This window comes from Lycium ferocissimum, chromosome 6, assembly GCF_029784015.1.
Source record: "Lycium ferocissimum isolate CSIRO_LF1 chromosome 6, AGI_CSIRO_Lferr_CH_V1, whole genome shotgun sequence".
In the NCBI taxonomy this organism is placed as follows: Eukaryota; Viridiplantae; Streptophyta; class Magnoliopsida; order Solanales; family Solanaceae; genus Lycium; species Lycium ferocissimum.
The window spans coordinates 58,661,329-58,679,405 of NC_081347.1; the positions used below are offsets into that span (position 1 = coordinate 58,661,329).

At 36.3% G+C, this 18,077-nt stretch overlaps 1 protein-coding gene across 1 annotated transcript; it reads left to right on the top strand.

Moving 5' to 3' along the window:
- Nucleotides 1-4,538: 4,538 nt before the first annotated feature.
- On the top strand, nucleotides 4,539-5,337 carry LOC132061436 (serine/threonine-protein phosphatase 7 long form homolog). The gene is made up of 4 exons (XM_059454257.1): nucleotides 4,539-4,664; nucleotides 4,757-4,921; nucleotides 5,030-5,263; nucleotides 5,317-5,337. The coding sequence occupies exons 1-4, from the start codon at nucleotides 4,539-4,541 to the stop codon at nucleotides 5,335-5,337; spliced, it is 546 nt and encodes a 181-aa protein (XP_059310240.1).
- The last annotated feature ends 12,740 nt before the right edge of the window (nucleotides 5,338-18,077 follow it).

An 18,077-nucleotide genomic window follows, 5' to 3' on the forward strand; every position in this document is an offset into this window, starting at 1 on the left:
CGTATTCTCTTCAAAATCGCGAAGAATTCCTCCACTTCATCATCATCCACATTACTTTCCTCGTCTTCTTTAACAATTTTCACCTGTTTATTGTCAATCTCTTCTTCATCATCTATTCTTTTTCGTTTCTGCACCTCCATCATAAATTAAAAAAAATTAGGTTATTTTCTTTTTCTTTATCAGGCAAGGGGATTAAAGAAGGGTGGAGAAAATGTGTAAATGACTATGAAATTTCCAAATTGGAATTTTTAGAGGATGATTATTGTGGAGTCGTGTTACCTATTTTATAGCAGTGGATTTTTGGGAGTTGTCGAAGCGAATCAACCATGTGACATCACATGTCGATGTTAAGGAATGTCGTCAGCCAAGTGTCGAATGCCTACGTATTTGTACCTTTCATTTTAAACTAATTTCCATGTGGGGCTGCTTTTGCCCGTTAGCAAGAGCGCTGTAACGGGTCGTTGGTGTTATTCCGGGGTTAGTTACGTAGGATTAGTTATATTGGTATTATATATTTTGATACTTTATTCGTCTCAATTTATGTGATAGATTAAGGGGAGATTTAGGGCCAGCTTCGCAAAAAATTATACCGTATATGTAAGGTATTTTTTTTTTATGTACATAAATAAGTTTTGAATACCCTAAACACAAGAGAAGAGGTTAGTTTAATGGTTCAGAGGGTTCAAAATTCACCTTGAGTTTCCAAGTTCAAATTCCAGTCACTACATTTTTATTTTTTTAATCCTCTCAGTGAAAATCCTGGATCCTCCACTGAGTTTGACTAGACACGGCGAAAGTTTTAAGTTAAATTATTTTCAAACATAAAAATGTATCTCTTCAAACATAAAAATGTATCTCTTTCTTGGACAGATTATAAAAATAACATGCAATACATAATTTCTAAGAACAAGTTGTTTGTTTACATAAATATCCTCCAATATGACATGTAAAAAATGATTTGAGGGACCTCAGGGGTATTTTTATCATTTTCTTATAAATTCCAGGGATTATTAATCCCAGTACTATTATTATTCCACAATCTGGCAGGTATAAGTTATACCTGGTACTGATTTTAAGTTATAGGAAAATTAGTAACCAAAAAAGGAATAAAGCAGTATTAATTTTATCACAGAACTATTTACCAACCATTAAGAGTTTAACTTTTTACTGTACTATGTCTTATTTTTACTTCGAACGATCCAATTATTTATCTATTAAAAAAGAATGTCATTTTTCTCCTGAACTAAATGAAGTGGTGGATTCAGTCCTCTTCGGCTTACTCATCCACATCGACAAAAAAATTGAAGGCGCCGAAGCGTTTTTCCAGAAAGAGTTTGTCCTATATTTTATACAGTAACTTTTTAATTGGAAATATTTCTATTTTATTCATAATAACACTCCCTTATAAGAATGACATAAGCACATGTTTTAAGATTACAAAATTCAAAAAGAAACTTTTAACATGTTATACATATGACCTTTAGTTTAAGAATACAAGATTATTTGAAAGTTTTCTTTTCTTTTTTAATTTTCGTGCTTAATTAGTTAAATTAAGTCACATAAAATAAAATGGAGGAAGTACGCACTCTATGTTTCTTACATTGTCAAATTAAGATAAACATAGTGCAAACGATATGTTATAACAAATTAAAATATACTTATAATGTAAAGATTTTTAAACCAATATATATAAGTTAAATTCTACATTTGTATAAAGAATAAAAACAGTTAAACCTGGCTGCCTTGCCAACGACATCAAATTTTGCAGGCATGTGGAATGATATACTTTTGCATGCGTCTGATCATACAACTTTTATTTCAAAAGTTTTCTAGATTTTTTTTTTTTTCAATTTTTGAAAATAGAAGGTGATTTGTGATGCTCTTAACATATTTTTCGATTTTTCAACAACTGAGCCTTAATGTGTCCAAAAAAATTAAACAGAATTGACATTGATTTTGAAATGGTTATGATATCAGAAATGCGTAAATATTTATCCACACCTAATATTTATATCAAACGGAATAAACTTAGGTGATCATTTTGGAAAGTAAAGGTGCACTTTAATTAATTATCATTTAGAACGGTATATAAAATATATGCTATGCATATCTATTGATTTGACATGAACAGTGGACACGAACCGGTTTCTACCTTACATAAAACCCCCTCTACTCTTAATTAATACAAAAACTATATTCACTCCTTATATTTTAAGGTATATAAGATGAAAGGGATAAAGTCGCATGATCACCTCTTTTTAAACTGTCACCCCTCTATCATTATACAAAGACTTATACTTTTTATTTTATTTTAAAACAACGCATTTGGACAAGATCTTACATTGGTAAACTTTAAAAAACTATTAAATTGTTGTTAGCACAGTTAAACTAATAAAAGCAACATTCAAAAAGTATTATTTTAAAAGCACTCAAGTCAATATCCCAAATCAGTAATGTCTTAACTTTAAACGACCGAACGAATTGCTAAAATTTTCCCCAACAACAACAACTTACACTGTGCAATCCCAAAAATATAGTAAAACATATCGAATCCTTTTATTTGATTCAGGATTAATAGTTCGTACTATAAAGTACTCTCACTACATACGGGAAATTTGCATCACTTTCCATGAGCTATATTAGAACTAACAAACAATTTATGACATCCAATAATATGCAATTCCGCAAGACAAACAGAGTCCGGAGCCAAAAGGGTATAAAAATACACGGTATAAACTAAAATGGGGCGGCCAAAAATTTACATACCAAAAGGGGTATAACGTGGATCAACCCACGTTATACCCCAACTTTTTTTTTTTAATTAGTCAGAATCTTGAAGCCGAAAAAAAAAAAAATTACGTAAAACGTGGATCCCTCCACGTTTTACAAATATATATTTGTAAAACGCGGATCCCTCCCCGACTCTCATTCAGTGTTGCCCTAAATAATATCATCTTCTCTTCCGCCTCTTCCTCCATCTTCAACTTACAGAATTTTGATCTCCTTCTCCTTTTCCTTCTCCTCCATTTATTTTCTTTTAAAACCTTGCGGTTACAGTCTAATTTTTGGAGCAACTTGTTCATCCTTATCTTTTGTTGCTATCTAAATTAAGGTATTTTTTCTAGCTCATATAATTGTATATTTCTAGTAGATGTAGAATATTTGTTTGTCTTATATATCTTAATTGTTATTTTTTATTTGTGTTATTTTAATACGTATAAGATATATGTTTGTCTTATTTGTGTTATTTTAATTTGAACTTAAGATATGATTGTTAGAAGCATTATTATATAAAAGGTCCGATTTGTTTAGTAGCACTTTTGAAGAAATTTGTTGTTATGTTACCGTTATTTTTGTGGATTGGTATATAAAATTTGGCCGATTTGGTGACACTCTTATCCGATAATACATGTGTTTCCTTTTCAATGGTCAACTGAATACTTGTTTTCTCCAATTAAAAATTAGTGCGCTTAGATATTTACATAAGACCTTTAGGAAGATCTACTCCTAAGTGGCTAAAATTATCAACGGTCCAACATTATTTTTGTGGATTGTTATAACTTTAATGTGATATTTATATAGTCAGAAAAGTGAAATTTAATTGATGCCTCAGTAGCCCAAAATAAAGATACTTAAAATGTCATGATAATGCTTTATTATATGGGACCTAAGTCTAAGTGGGTGGATAATTATTTTGTCTATACCTTATAGGCATTAATGTGGTCCACTATCAGTGGTTTCTAAATAAGGTGAATGGAAGTCGACTTTATCTAGCCAGTGCATATTTGTTCTGCTAAAATTGGAATAATAATTTTTTTTAATAGTAAATTACTCCAAATAGCTTGCTCTGGACTTTAATTTTTTTTTTTTTATCTAAGGTATGGAGCTTCCACGGGTATGCGTACATCCGGGGCCAGAAGTGTATGATGTGTTAACACTCCAGGAGAAGCATCGATCACAGGCTGTGTGGGATGGTGCCTTGACAGGACCGACCGGATGCCTATTTCCACGCCGCGCGGATACCGAATTTTGGAAGCACGTGAAGCGTCATCCTTTGCATCCTCGCATCCTTGACTACTTTGGCCTGTGTGGATTTAGGGGAGTAGTAGAGGTAGGATGTGTATCATATGATTGGGGCTTATCACCGCACTTATAGAGAGATGGCGTCCGAGACGCACACATTTCATCCGCGTACGGGTGAGGCGACCATCACATTACAAGATATTGAGATCATGTTTGGCATGGTTGTTGATGGTAATCCCTTGAATGATGTTAATGCTAGTAATATAGATATTGTTGGGTGGCAACAATTAATCCGTGAGCTTATTGGTTGGGCACCCGGTCTGGATTGTTTTAATGGTATTAGTAGGTTAGAACTAAATAAATTAATTGAATATGTTAGAGGCTTAGATGACATTACAGATCAGACCCGAAATTGTTGTGCAACAGTGGGTTAGGTTGTACTTGCTATGGCTTTGTGGCGGCACGATATTTCCGGATAAGTAGGTGACTTACTTAATTTAGACTATTTGCTTGACATGCGTGACCTTAGAGCAATGAGTAGACAAGCTTGGAGCGGCTGCATTGTCATATTTGTATATTTGTTTATGCCGCGCTTCGTTGAAGAAAGCCAAGGATGTGTGTGGATTCATTTCCTTATTGTGGTACGTGACCTTTAAAATTATATAATTTTATTTGGTTGTCCTATTTGGTAGTTATAAGGTTTTTATGTATTTATTTTAAATTTTTAATATAGGTTTGGGCTTGGGAGCGAATTATACCGATGCAGCCACCACCCAGGGCCCTTCAGCCACACACGGCTCTTGCACGAAAGTGGACTCATCGTAAAGCTCGCGAAAATGAGGCACGTGTTGTGCTACCCATATGTAGGGATGTATTGGACAACCTAACAGATGGTCAGGTATTTTATCATAATTATGGTTGTTAATGGAGTTTTGATATAATTGTTACGCTTATGTGTAATTTATTTATTTTATTATCATGTAATTTTATGTTCTTTCTATCGTAGTTTGTGTGGCAGCCTTATTCAGAGGCCATCATTAATGGACTCCCTGAGTGCTGTCGGCGTGGCCAAGATATTTGGATGGCGCAGGTTCCCCTTATTTGTGGGATCTATCGAGAGTGGCACATGCCAGACCGCGTTCTCAGACAGTTCGGTAGGAAGCAACATATTCCTGGACCATGTGCTGAGATTGATCCTTCTCATTACAAACGTGACAAACGGTATGCTATAATAGTGGAGGTTCAACAAAATTTTGCATACACGGAGCTTTTGTGGGAAAATCGTCGAGAAAGGGTAATTCTGGCCCAGTATGAAACTGAAGACCCAGAGTCATTATCAGAGTATTTTTATTGGTATCGACGTCACTTGCGCACTTTTATAGGAAATCCTGCGCATAATGTGCCTAGAGGATACCAACACATGGCAGGCAGGCATGAGGCACTGGTACGTACATTACATTCCATTAGATGTTTGATGTCTTTATAGGTGTCTTAGACTACTATCAAATCTTGTTATTTAATTTTTTTTTTAGGCTTTAGGACATCAAGAATCGTACAGGTTGGCTCAGCAGACTATCCAAGATCCAACCAAGTCTAATGAAGTGAAGGAAGTAGCACAGATGTTTAGCCGCATTAGTACAGGGTCCATGGCTGCTGCCTCTCTGGGGACGATGTTGAGTTTCGCTCCCAATTATACACCTCCGGCAGAGTATGTTGAGCCGCCTACTGAGCAAGTTCCTCGTCATGAACGTCCTAATGTACCAAGACCTGCGGCGCGTGGTAGAGGACGCCAATCAGGTAACAGACGTGGTCGAGGTCCCGTGGATCACCAGTTGGTTGATGACGAAGAAGTTCGTTTTGATCAAGATATGCCCGGCCTTCAACGATGCCTGCAAACCGATGACGCATATTACCCAATAATGGATTTTGGTATGTCCGGCTCATCGACGTTCGCTCCCGAGGTCCAATCACCCGGAATCGAATTGAGGGGCCTTTTCAAGCATTCGCATCGTCGAGCCTATTAGCTTCGCAGCTATGGCCCAACGGTTTGGTGTTCGACAGGCAGCTCTTATGGGATGACTGAGGGGCCTTTACCTGCATTCACTGGACAGAGCTCTTCAATTGGGAGGAGACTGAGTTTTACCGACGTGAGTATTCTAGCCACTCAAATAGCTTGTATCTTGTTTAATTTTATTAATGTAATGGCTACCTTATGTGTCTATATTATTTATTTTGCATAGTCTCCCATGGCATTTGATCTTGGATCGTCACACATTCCTGTGCCGGACGTACAGACATTAGAGCCACAGGTTAGCTTTTAATTCAAAGTATTTGGTGACTTGTGGTTGTTATGTGGTGTTTTGTCTTCGTTATTTTGGTTGTTTGTATTGGTATATGGTTTTGGAGGAAGTTGGAAACCTTTGTACGGCTTCCGCACGACAGTTATATCTCACTGACTCATTCAGTGTAAATTGATTGTTTATCGAGTGAAGTAGAAGTTATTTTATCAAGAGTAGATGTAGTGGTAATTTTATGGATTTATCGGATTTAATAGCTTAATTTGGCTCTGATTCTGTAAAAACTTACAATTTTCCTAAATAATTAAAAAAAAAAGAAAAAAAAAAAGAGGGAATTTCGAACCTAATAAATCAAATAAATTATGTGTTATACCTCGCATTTTGTACATTTGGATATTCCGAGTTAATGGCGGAAAGTTAAGGACAAGGTGATATTTTTTTCGGTTTTGTTAAGAATGTATAAGTTGCATATTCATCTTTTATTGGATATGGAGCATTAAGGGTAAATTTGGAATAAGGAGAATTAAGGGCTAAGAGTGGAAACAAAATATTTCATGAAGTGGCCAAATAGCCAAAGTGGCCGTGGGCCCCAACCTAACTTGGCCAATATTTTCATGCCATGAAATGGCACATGTGTACACTACATATTTGTGGGAGAAAAGTATATGTACATGTGGGTACAAGTCATGAAGCAAGACTTATTCATCTTTCCACTTAAAGAAAAATCTAGAAAATTTGAGAAAATTGAGAGAGAAAATAAGAGGCATGTGACCGGCCATGTGCCTCTATATATATATATATATATATATATATATATATATATATATATATATATATATATATGAGTGATGGCAATATAAGATATAACTTATCATCTCCAACCTTAGAAAATTCAAGAGAGAGATGGAGAAAAGAGAGAAGAGAGGGTTCGGCCAAGGCATGGCCGAACATACTCATGGAAAGCTTGGTCATGGAAAATTACTTTCTCCTTGTCTTCCTACCAAATGAAAGGTCCTCTATCACGTGAAGTAATTGTTGGAAGAAGTAGACCATTTGTTTTGCAAAGAACACCTCTAGCCGAGAGTTGAGAAAGCAAGTGGAAGGAGGTAAGGTTCTATCCTCTTTTGCATGTGTTATGGACGTTGGAGCATGTTGTAATGTGTTGAAATGGGTGAAATTCATGAAGTTGTGTGTGTGTATGTGGTGGCCGAATGAGGGGCTGCCTTGGTATGGAAGTGATGAATTAGATTTACTTAGTGTTTTGGTTGTTGTGTTGTGGATTCTATGATGTAAAACGAAAGTTTAATGATCCAAGTTGAAGTTATAGTTGTGTGGGCTGATTTGAAAGTTAATGTGATTTTAATATGCTTTCTTGAATTTATGGAAATGATAATGCTAACGTATGGAATTGTTGATATAGTTTATGAACTCGGAAGAAGGAAACGTGTTGTCGTTGTTCTTATGGAATTTAGGAAGCTTCGGGTGGCATAGCATGTTGGCCGGGCTGTTTGAATATTGTATGGATTGCTTGGAATGTTCTTAAATCATGTGTGAATGGTTGCGTATTAGTAATCGAATATGTGAGCATTGGTTTTGAATTGATCGTATGTAGTTATTTGAATATAAATGAAATGTTGTCGAATTGTGTAGAAAGGAATTATTAATGTTAGAATGCGTTTTGAATCACTTATGGATATTGTTAGTATGGTTGTTGGTTTGGTTGTTGTTGATTTGGCCGAGTTGAATTCTCGGGGATGTCGAAGTTGTAGGGGAAATGCTGCCGAAATTTTTGTAGACAAAGTGTTAATTTGGAATTGGATTCTTAAGTGTTATGGCTAATGGTTGATATCTAATGACATTATTGTAGATCGTGAGAAGTCGAGACGTAAGTTTGGATTAGCTTAGGAAGCGGCTAAGGTATGTAAAGCTCAACTTTTCTTTCTTTGGCATGTCTTAGTTAAAAGTAAGTTATGACATGAGTCTCGAGGTAACTCTATTCCTGCAATCCGAGCATGCCTATGATTCTTATTTGTTTCTTGATATTCGTATTCTTAATGTAGTCGAATTATGGTTCTTATGTTTTTGCATGACTAAGTTTCAAAAGTTGCATAAAAGTTTTACTTTCAAAAGAGTTTTGTTCTTAAATGATTCCGTAACTACGAACGGTCGTAACTCTCACCGAAAGGCTCGGATCGCTTCGATATGTTCGTATGAGGTTCCATGATAGGTAAGGCCCGTAACTTTTACGAGCGGGCTCGGATCGACTTGATATGTGCTTGCGATTCCTTAAATTTACTTTAATGCAGCTTTAACGACAAAGTAGTTAGAATGGATTTGATACGATCTATTTTTGAAAAGAACTTAACATGATTATCGATTTAGCTCTCAAGCGTCGACTACCTACTTATCCATTGAGTCTGTTATGATGATTTATGTGCATATGGTTTCTCACTACTCTGCTCGTGCGAAGCATAATATATCTTTTACTGAGACCCGGGCCAGGACACGCATTCGTGCAACTCCACTGCATTATTCACCGAGTCCCTCACTAGAGGGCCGGGACACGCTATATATATATATATGATGATGTGATAGGGATGGAGGCCAGGATGGCATACCGTGTCCCTTGCTAGCGGGGCCGGGACACGCTATTCACCGAGTCCCTCACTAGAGGGCCGGGTACGGTATATATATACATGTGTATATATATGATATGATTTTATTTACCGCGTCCCTCTCTAGAGGGCCGGGGCACATTATATGTATACTTTATATATGTATATCATGATTTTACTCACCGAGTCCCTCGTTAGAGGGCCGGGACACGCTATATGTTTTTACGATGATTTTATGACATTGACATGCATGGTATATGTTTTCAAAGTCAAGTCTTATGTTTTTCTGTACTCTTTACTTCAGTATGATCCCCATTTCGTATTTCATGCTTTACATACTCGCATACATATTCCGCATCGACCCCCTTTGCTTCGGGGTCGCGTTTCATGCCGCGCAGGTACACCCAGATGAGCTGAAGATATTAGTAGAAGATGTTCCAGCGGGATTGGCGAGCTCCATTTCCTCCGGAGTGCTGCCGAGTCAGAGTATTATGTTATGGTTTCATGTTCTGTGTTAGAGACGTGGGTATAAGATGTCGGTTATGTAAGCGGCTATGTAAGCCGATGTATTATTACGCATTGTATTATAAGTTTTATAGGTTACATATTTTATTTGATTCGAGAAAGGTAAAAAGCATATTGTTCTTCGAAAAACTTTCATTATGTACTTGTGTCATGATTTGAGGGCCAGCATGGTTATGAGTATTACGAGAGTCAGCGGGTTCGCTCGGCCCTAGGTAAGGGTCGGGTGCCCATCACACCCTATCGGATTAAGGGTGTGACAAATTGGTATCAGAGCGGTTCGTCCTAGGGGTTGTCTGCAAAGTCGTGTCCGGTGGAGTCCTGTTTATGGTGTGAAGCCGGCCACATTTATAAACAGGAGGCTATGGGGCATCTAGGATGGTTACTCTTCTTTCATTTCTTAGATCGTTCCATAGAGCTAAGACGTAGGAAATGAGATATCTTATGCTAACCCTTGGTTTCAGCGGAAGAATGGCGTCGACAGGAAGAAGGTGATTAACGATATGGGAAGCTATAAAGCACGCAGGTAAGTAAAGGTACGAAAGGTATATGTCGAGTACGATATTGACGTGATTGAAGTGTAAAGTTGAAAACTGAAAGGGGAGTAAAGAGAAAAGTGTAACAGGTACAATTTGAGTTAGACGTACGGGGTAAGTTAATTGTTTTCATACTATTGTGGATATTGGGAGCCCTGTGTGGCCGTGGTATAATATGATATATACATATATGTGATGGCCCTGTGAGGCACTGTTGGTATTTCCTGCGTGCAGGTTTTGGGATAGTAAGGAATACAGAGGAAACTCTGCCAAAATTTTTCTGGAAATAATACAAGAATGGGATATAAGTTTGGAATATGTCCTGAAAAAGTCATGTTAATAGTAACAATGGGATTTGACTGAGCCGTGAGTACGGCTGCCCTTTAGGAATACGTTAATTGTGGAGTTGGTGATAATAGTAAATAGGAGGTCGGTGGGAATAGGGTAATAAGGAATTTGAAACAGATTAGTGATATTAAGAGATGATTTGGAAAGGGGCTGGCAGGTCTGGTAGGTTTAGATAGAGTGATATACTAAGGCATCGATTAAGTCGAGGAGTAGGAGAAAAATATGACAAGATTATAGTCACGGGAAGTAATGACACGAGTAAGACAGGGGTATGAAGGAAAAAGAACGGTGACGGATAGGAAGGCATTAATAAGACAGCTAATGAGATGCGTTGTGAGGACGTTTTGAAATATGATAAGACTTCAATATGTCCTAGATTATGTGGTGAAAGTCGTGCGGTGAGGTGGACGCGGTCATACCAGCGTCAAAGCGTCGTATTTCATCAGAGTTCTAAGGTTAAGCGTGCTAGGATGAGAGCAATTTTGGGATGGGTGACCCCCTGGGAAGTTTTCTGAAAGTCTTCCAAATTCAGACATAAGAGGAAAATGAGAAGCTAGATTAATCTAAGGAAAATTAGAGTCTGCGGCGTGGGCAGAAACCTTAAGAGATCGAGTAGGACGGGGCGGATTAGGTCAGTGAAAAGAAGGAGTTGACGGAAAGAGGAAATAAAAAGGAAGTGAGACAATAGTGTAGTAATAGGTCATGACGTGTGTAACGGAGGGCACGAGCGCCGTGAGTGACGGGACTGTAAAGGACCCAAATTATAGGAAGATAAGAAACAAGGTAAAATAAGTGCTGGAAGATGACTGGTACGATACAGATAGACGTGGGTGAATAGAATATGTTTTGAAAATGAAAGAAGGATTATGTAGGAGTAGTGTGTTCGGAATGACACAGAGATAGCATAAGATTCCTCGTGTGCAGAATAAGAGATGGGCATAAACGGGAGAAATGATAAAGAGATACCAAAGGAAGCACCCGGGATAGGTTGGGGTAAAGGTAATATTCCGAGAGAATTTCGGATACTTATTGTCGGAGTAAGAGTAGAGGCTTAGCAAGGACAATGCGATTGTGATATTTCGGGTACATTGCAGAAAAATGTAACGATGACTTAAGCCAATTACAAAAATGGAATTAGTGCTGAGGACGGATGAGGCACAGCTATGGTTGAACATAAGGATTAGTAAAGTGACGCTGAGGCATTTTGGGCTAATCTAAACACCTTCGCATATTTTTGGCGGAGAGTGCAACGTAATGTGCGACAGGAGAGTAAAGAGCGAGAAAGATCTTCGAGCTAAAGGTACAAAAAGGGTGCTGGCAATGATAAAGAACCCAAGAGGACTTTTGGAATGACAGTGACAGTTGTAGAAAAAAAAGAAGGGGGAAAAAAAGGAGAACAGCGATTAGTAGTTGGGAAAAAGTTTTTGAAGGGAAGAGAGAACGCTGCTCTCAGGAATGAAAATAAAAGAGTCCACCGGATGTTAGAAGGAGGTTTATGGACCACTAAGTGATTCAAACATGAGAGCACATGCTATGGAATCACATAAGACACTAATGTAAAAACTGTATTCGACTACAATGGTAAAAAGTTTTCATCGGAAAGCTAGCAAAGAATAGGACTGACGAAAGGACCGCTAATACTTGCGTTGTAAGATAATCATAAGGGAATGAGAATTTTCATGGCCTTATGCTTCGAAGTTGTATGGCAAAACTTGAGGGGTAGTAACAAAGGTGCAAAAGAACGGAACCCGAACTGATAAGCTACGGAGCCGATTCTGCGGTGTGTGACTAAAAGCAACAGGTATGGAAGGGATAGCCAATACTACAAAAATGGAGACTAGTTGAACATTCGAGGACGAATGTTCTAAAGGGGGGAAGGATGTCATACCTTGCATTTTGTACATTTGGATATTCCGAGTTAATGGCGGAAAGTTAAGGACAAGGTGATATTTTTTTCGGTTTTGTTAAGAATGTATAAGTTGCATATTCATCTTTTATTGGATATGGAGCATTAAGGGTAAATTTGGAATAAGGAGAATTAAGGGCTAAGAGTGGAAACAAAATATTTCATAAAGTGGCCAAATAGCCAAAGTGGCCGTGGGCCCCACCCTAACTTGGCCAATATTTTCATGCCATGAAATGGCACATGTGTACACTACATATTTGTGGGAGAAAAGTATATGTACATGTGGGTACAAGTCATGAAGCAAGACTTATTCATCTTTCCACTTAAAGAAAAATCTAGAAAATTTGAGAAAATTGGAGAGAAAATAAGAGGCATGTGACCGGCCATGTGCCTCTACATATATATATATATGAGTGATGGCAATATAAGATATAACTTATCATCTCCAACCTTAGAAAATTCAAGAGAGAGATGGAGAAAAGAGAGAAGAGAAGGTTCGGCCAAGGCATGGCCGAACATGCTCATGGAAAGCTTGGTCATGGAAAATTACTTTCTCCTTGTCTTCCTACCAAATGAAAGGTCCTCTATCACGTGAAGTAATTGTTGGAAGAAGTAGACCATTTGTTTTGCAAAGAACACCTCTAGCCGAGAGTTGAGAAAGCAAGTGGAAGGAGGTAAGGTTCTATCCTCTTTTGCATGTGTTATGGACGTTGGAGCATATTGTAATGTGTTGAAATGGGTGAAATTCATGAAGTGTGTGTGTGTATGTGGTGGCCTAATGAAATTTTGCCTTGGTATGGAAGTGATGAATTAGATTTACTTAGTGTTTTGGTTGTTGTGTTGTGGATTCTATGATGTAAAACGAAAGTTTAATGATCAAGTTGAAGTTATAGTTGTGTGGGCTGATTTGAAAGTTAATGTGATTTTAATATGCTTTCTTGAATTTATGGAAATGATAATGCTAACGTATGGAATTGTTGATATAGTTTATGAACTCGGAAGAAGGAAACGTGTTGTCGTTGTTCTTATGGAATTTAGGAAGCTTCGGGTGGCATAGCATGTTGGCTGGGCTGTTTGAATATTGTATGGATTGCTTGGAATGTTCTTAAATCATGTGTGAATGGTTGCGGATTAGTAATCGAATATGTGAGCATTGGTATTGAATTGATCGTATGTAGTTATTTGAATATAAATGAAATGTTGTCGAATTGTGTAGAAAGGAATTATTAATGTTAGAATGCGTTTTGAATCACTTATGGATATTGTTAGTATGGTTGTTGGTTTGGTTCTTTGTTGATTTGGCCGAGTTGAATTCTCGGGGGGATGTCGAAGTTGTAGGGAAATCTTTCAGAAATTTTTGTAGACAAAGTGTTAATTTGGAATTGGACTCTTAAGTGTTATGGCTAATGGTTGATATCTAATGACATTATTGTAGATCGTGAGAAATCGAGATGTAAGTTTGGATTAGCTTAGGAAGCGGCTAAGGTATGTAAAGCTCAACTTTTCTTTCTTTGGCATGTCTTAGTTAAAAGTAAGTTATGACACGAGTCTCGAGGTAACTCTATTCCTGCAATCTGAGCATGCCTATGATTCTTATTTGTTTCTTGATATTCGTATTCTTAATGTAGTCGAATTATGGTTCTTATGTTCGTATGAGGTTCCATGATAGGTAAGGCCCGTAACTTTTACGAGCGGGCTCGGATCGACTTGATATGTGCTTGCGATTCCTTAAATTTACTTTAATGCAGCTTTAATGACAAAGTAGTTAGAATGGATTTGATACGATCTCTTTTTGAAAAGAACTTAACATGATTATCGTTTTAGCTCTCAAGCGTCGACTACCTACTTATCCATTGAGTCTGTTATGATGATTTATGTGCATATGGTTTCTCACTACTCTGCTCGTGCGAAGCTCAATATGTCTTTCACTGAGACCGAGCCGGGGACACGCATTCGTGCAACTCCACTGCATTATTCACCGAGTCCCTCACTAGAGGGCCGGGACACGCTATATATATATATGATGATGTGATGGGGATGGAGGCGAGGATGGCATACCGAGTCCCTTGCTAGCGGGGCCGGGACACGCTATTCACCGAGTCCCTCACTAGAGGGCCGGGTACGGTATATATATATGTGTGTATGCATGCATGATGATGATATGATTTTTTTTACCGCGTCCCTCTCTAGAGGGCTGGGGCACGTTATATGTATACTTTATATATGTATATCATGATTTTACTCACCGCGTCCCTCGTTAGAGGGCCGGGACACGCTATATGTTTTTACGATGATTTTATGACATTGACATGCATGGTATATATTTTCAAAGGCAAGTCTTATGTTTTACGTACTCTTTACTTCGGTATGATCCCCGCTTATCGTATTTCATGCTTTACATACTCGGTACATATTCCGTGACCCCCGCTTGCTTCGAAGTGCGTTTCGTCCGCGCGCTGTACACCCGTAAGATGATTTGAAGATATTAGTAGAAGATGTTCCGGCGGGATTGGCGAGCTCCATTTCCTCGAGGTCTTCGAGTCGGTATTATGTTATGGCTTCATGTTGTGTTAGCAGACTTTGCGCATGCTGTCGTGGGTATAAGATGTCGGTTATGTAAGCGGCTATGTAAGTCGATGTATTATTACGCATTGTATTATAAGTTTTATAGATTACTGATTTTATTTGATTCGAGAAAGGTAAAAAGCATATTGTTCTTGAAAAACTTTCATTATGTACTTGTGTCATGATTTGAGGGGTAAAGTATGGTTATGAGTATTACGAGAGTCAGCGGGTTCGCTCGGCCCTAGGTAAGGGTCGGGTGCCCATCACACCCTATCGGATTAAGGGTGTGACATTATGATTGAATTTCAAATTCGAACCCAAAAAGATCAACTCTTAAATTCGCCTCTTTTGATTTTAAAGATTAAGAAACTAAGTAAAACCATAGCATAATGGAACTTATACTGTATTTTTATATTTCTAAAAACTATATATTAATAAATCTTTTGAACAGATAGATATAGATGACTAACTCTGGCAAAGTAATTAAAATTATACTGTATTTTTTTATTTGTAAGAACTATATATAAATAAATCTTTTGAAAAGATAGATATAGATGACTTTAACTCTGGCAAAGTAATAAAAAAAGACTTTAGCCGCATGAGGAAAAAGTAAAACAAGACTTTCAATTGGGGACAACAAAGGATTAAAATATAGTTCTTCCTCTGTACAAATTCATGTGATACTCCTTTCTTTCAAGCTCTTTCTTTCAAGTTATTGTTTAAAAAAATAACGCATTTCTATATTTAATAATAATTTATTTTTAAATTTGTTTTTTTGCTCTTAATGAAATGATTCCTACCCATACAAATTTTTAAAATTTATTTTAGACCGTAAATTTTAAAAATCTTAATTTATTTTCAAAATTTCGTGTCCAATCAAATACCTGAGAAAGTATCATTTTGTACAAAACCAGACTGTCCAGATGGTCAAGCAACCAATTAAAAAATCAAATCTACCAAATATTCAATCATTTGTATCAAATTCTGACATGAAATGAAATATTCAACCCTTCTCTCGTCGTGCAAATGACTTCAGTTTTCATTCGGTAGGTCAGATATTTTGCTTAAAGATTCAAATTTTAGGTGCCCTACTGCCAGAAGCTGATGTGGAGTGTGGTTATCGAGTTCATTTGAATTTAATACTTTCAACACTGAATATAAATTAATGTGTAAATTCATGAAAATTATAACAAATAGTAAATAAATCTGTAACTTTTAAAAAATAATGAATTTAATATTAAGTACCTTAAATATTAAACTATAAAACTTAAACTCTGGATCTGTCTCGCCTCTTTGCACCACTCACATAACAAATATATAATCAGCATCTATAGAATCAAATATTTTATTTGTAACTTAGTCAGAAAAATTATCTTCCATGATACAAAATTATCTTCCATGATACACATCCTCGAACAAGAAACATGATGGTGTTGATGAATGTAGGCCATATTTTTGTTTCTTCTTCAAATTTAAACTCATTTAGAGTTATGTATAATTAAAATGATGAAAACATCACAAATATCTATGTGATAAGAGTAATCCTTCTGTCCAATCTAATCGACGCTATTTTTTTTAGTATGTTTGAGGATATCTTTTTATATTTAAAAAATATCGATCGTATTTTTAACATTAATGTCTATAGTATATTTTAAACTAGAAGTTTCAAAAATATTTCTTTCTATTTTTTTTTTTTTTTTTTTTTTTTTTTTTTTTTTTTTTTTAATGTTGTGCCAAATCAAACGCCTTATATAAGTTGGAGGCCGAGGGAGTATTGCAGAAGTGTAACTAGCCTGGGATTTGTTGGTTTTTCATTAGATTTTTATTTTAATATAAACTGCCCGTTGAAATGAGAACACTTCAAAGTGACAGTATAAAAAATGAGTTAGAGCCCGTTTGGATTAGCTTAAAAAAAGTGACTTTTAAGTATAAGTGCTTAAAGTACTTTTTAAGTGCTGAAAGTTATTTTATAAATAAGCAGTTACGTGTTTGGATAAAAGTGCTTAAAGGATTTTTAAAAGTAAGGGTAATATTGAAATTAATAAAAAAAAATATAAGGGATAAAGTTATTGGTCAAACCAAAATAGCTTCTAAGGAAAAAAATTAGGGTTGAGTAACTTCTTGATTTTGACTTATTTTAAGCACTTTTTAATTTAATTTAAACTATTTTCTATTTTTACCAAACACTTAAATAAGTTAAAAATGACTTATAAACTGGTTTAATTAACTTATAAGTCAGTCCAAACGGGCACTTAATTCATTAGTTGACGTATAAGACACGTTTACCCTTTTGTTTAAACAAAAAAGCGTAGATGCACGAGCGAATAAGTTTGGCTCTTCTTCAGGATAATTTAGGAATCTGCAGTTGTCAGCTAATTAGTGCACCTATATATGACGTAATAACAATGACGTAGAATCATATTGATGTATGACGTATAGCTGGATTATTTAAGGGTCAGTTGAGAATAAGTTGGCGTTCCTATAAGTTCATAATTGTCAGTCTCAAAAGATGCTACTCCAATTACATTATGACTTATGAGCCGTCACCGAGTCAGAATTTTTAATAACGGGATCCAAAATCTAAAGAAATAAATACATATGAGATTAAAGAAATTTTATATCTACTATATTTAAAGAATTTGGATGAACCTCTTAAGTCGGCCTACCTTTGCCCCCTAATTATGAGGGGTTGTTCGTACTAAAATAACGCTAAATTCGTATGAAATTATTAGTGCCAACTAATGGAAGTTTTACCTCCTTCTAAATTGTTCAATATTACCTTTTGTGAAAAATCACTCATACGATTTTATGACACTAACATTAGCTTCTCTAGAATATCTCACTTGCTTCCCTCGAATATCTCACTTAGGTCAGAATTAGTCACGAATTTATGTGTAAAACAGGGTTACGTTAATTCATGGTCACCCGATTAAATTCAGTATATTATGTGTATTATTCTTAAAATATATCTAATATTACCTTCTGGCACCTAAGTTATTTACTTAGCAGTTCAGCAGTTCAAGAATCAATTCTCACTTAATGCAATTTTTTTCATATTGCTTTAGTAGTACACTCTTCTAAAAATTCTAGATTCACTTCTGATCAGAAGTCATTTTCAATGAAGGCATCCGAGGGAAGAAACTGTCAAATGGAGAAACAACTGAGAGGCAGGTAACCTAAGTTGTTTCAGTTGACTTCGTGATGTTAATCCTTTGGTCCTTCAAACTGCTTTTACAGAAAATGGTAGGCCTAGATGCGGGCTGAG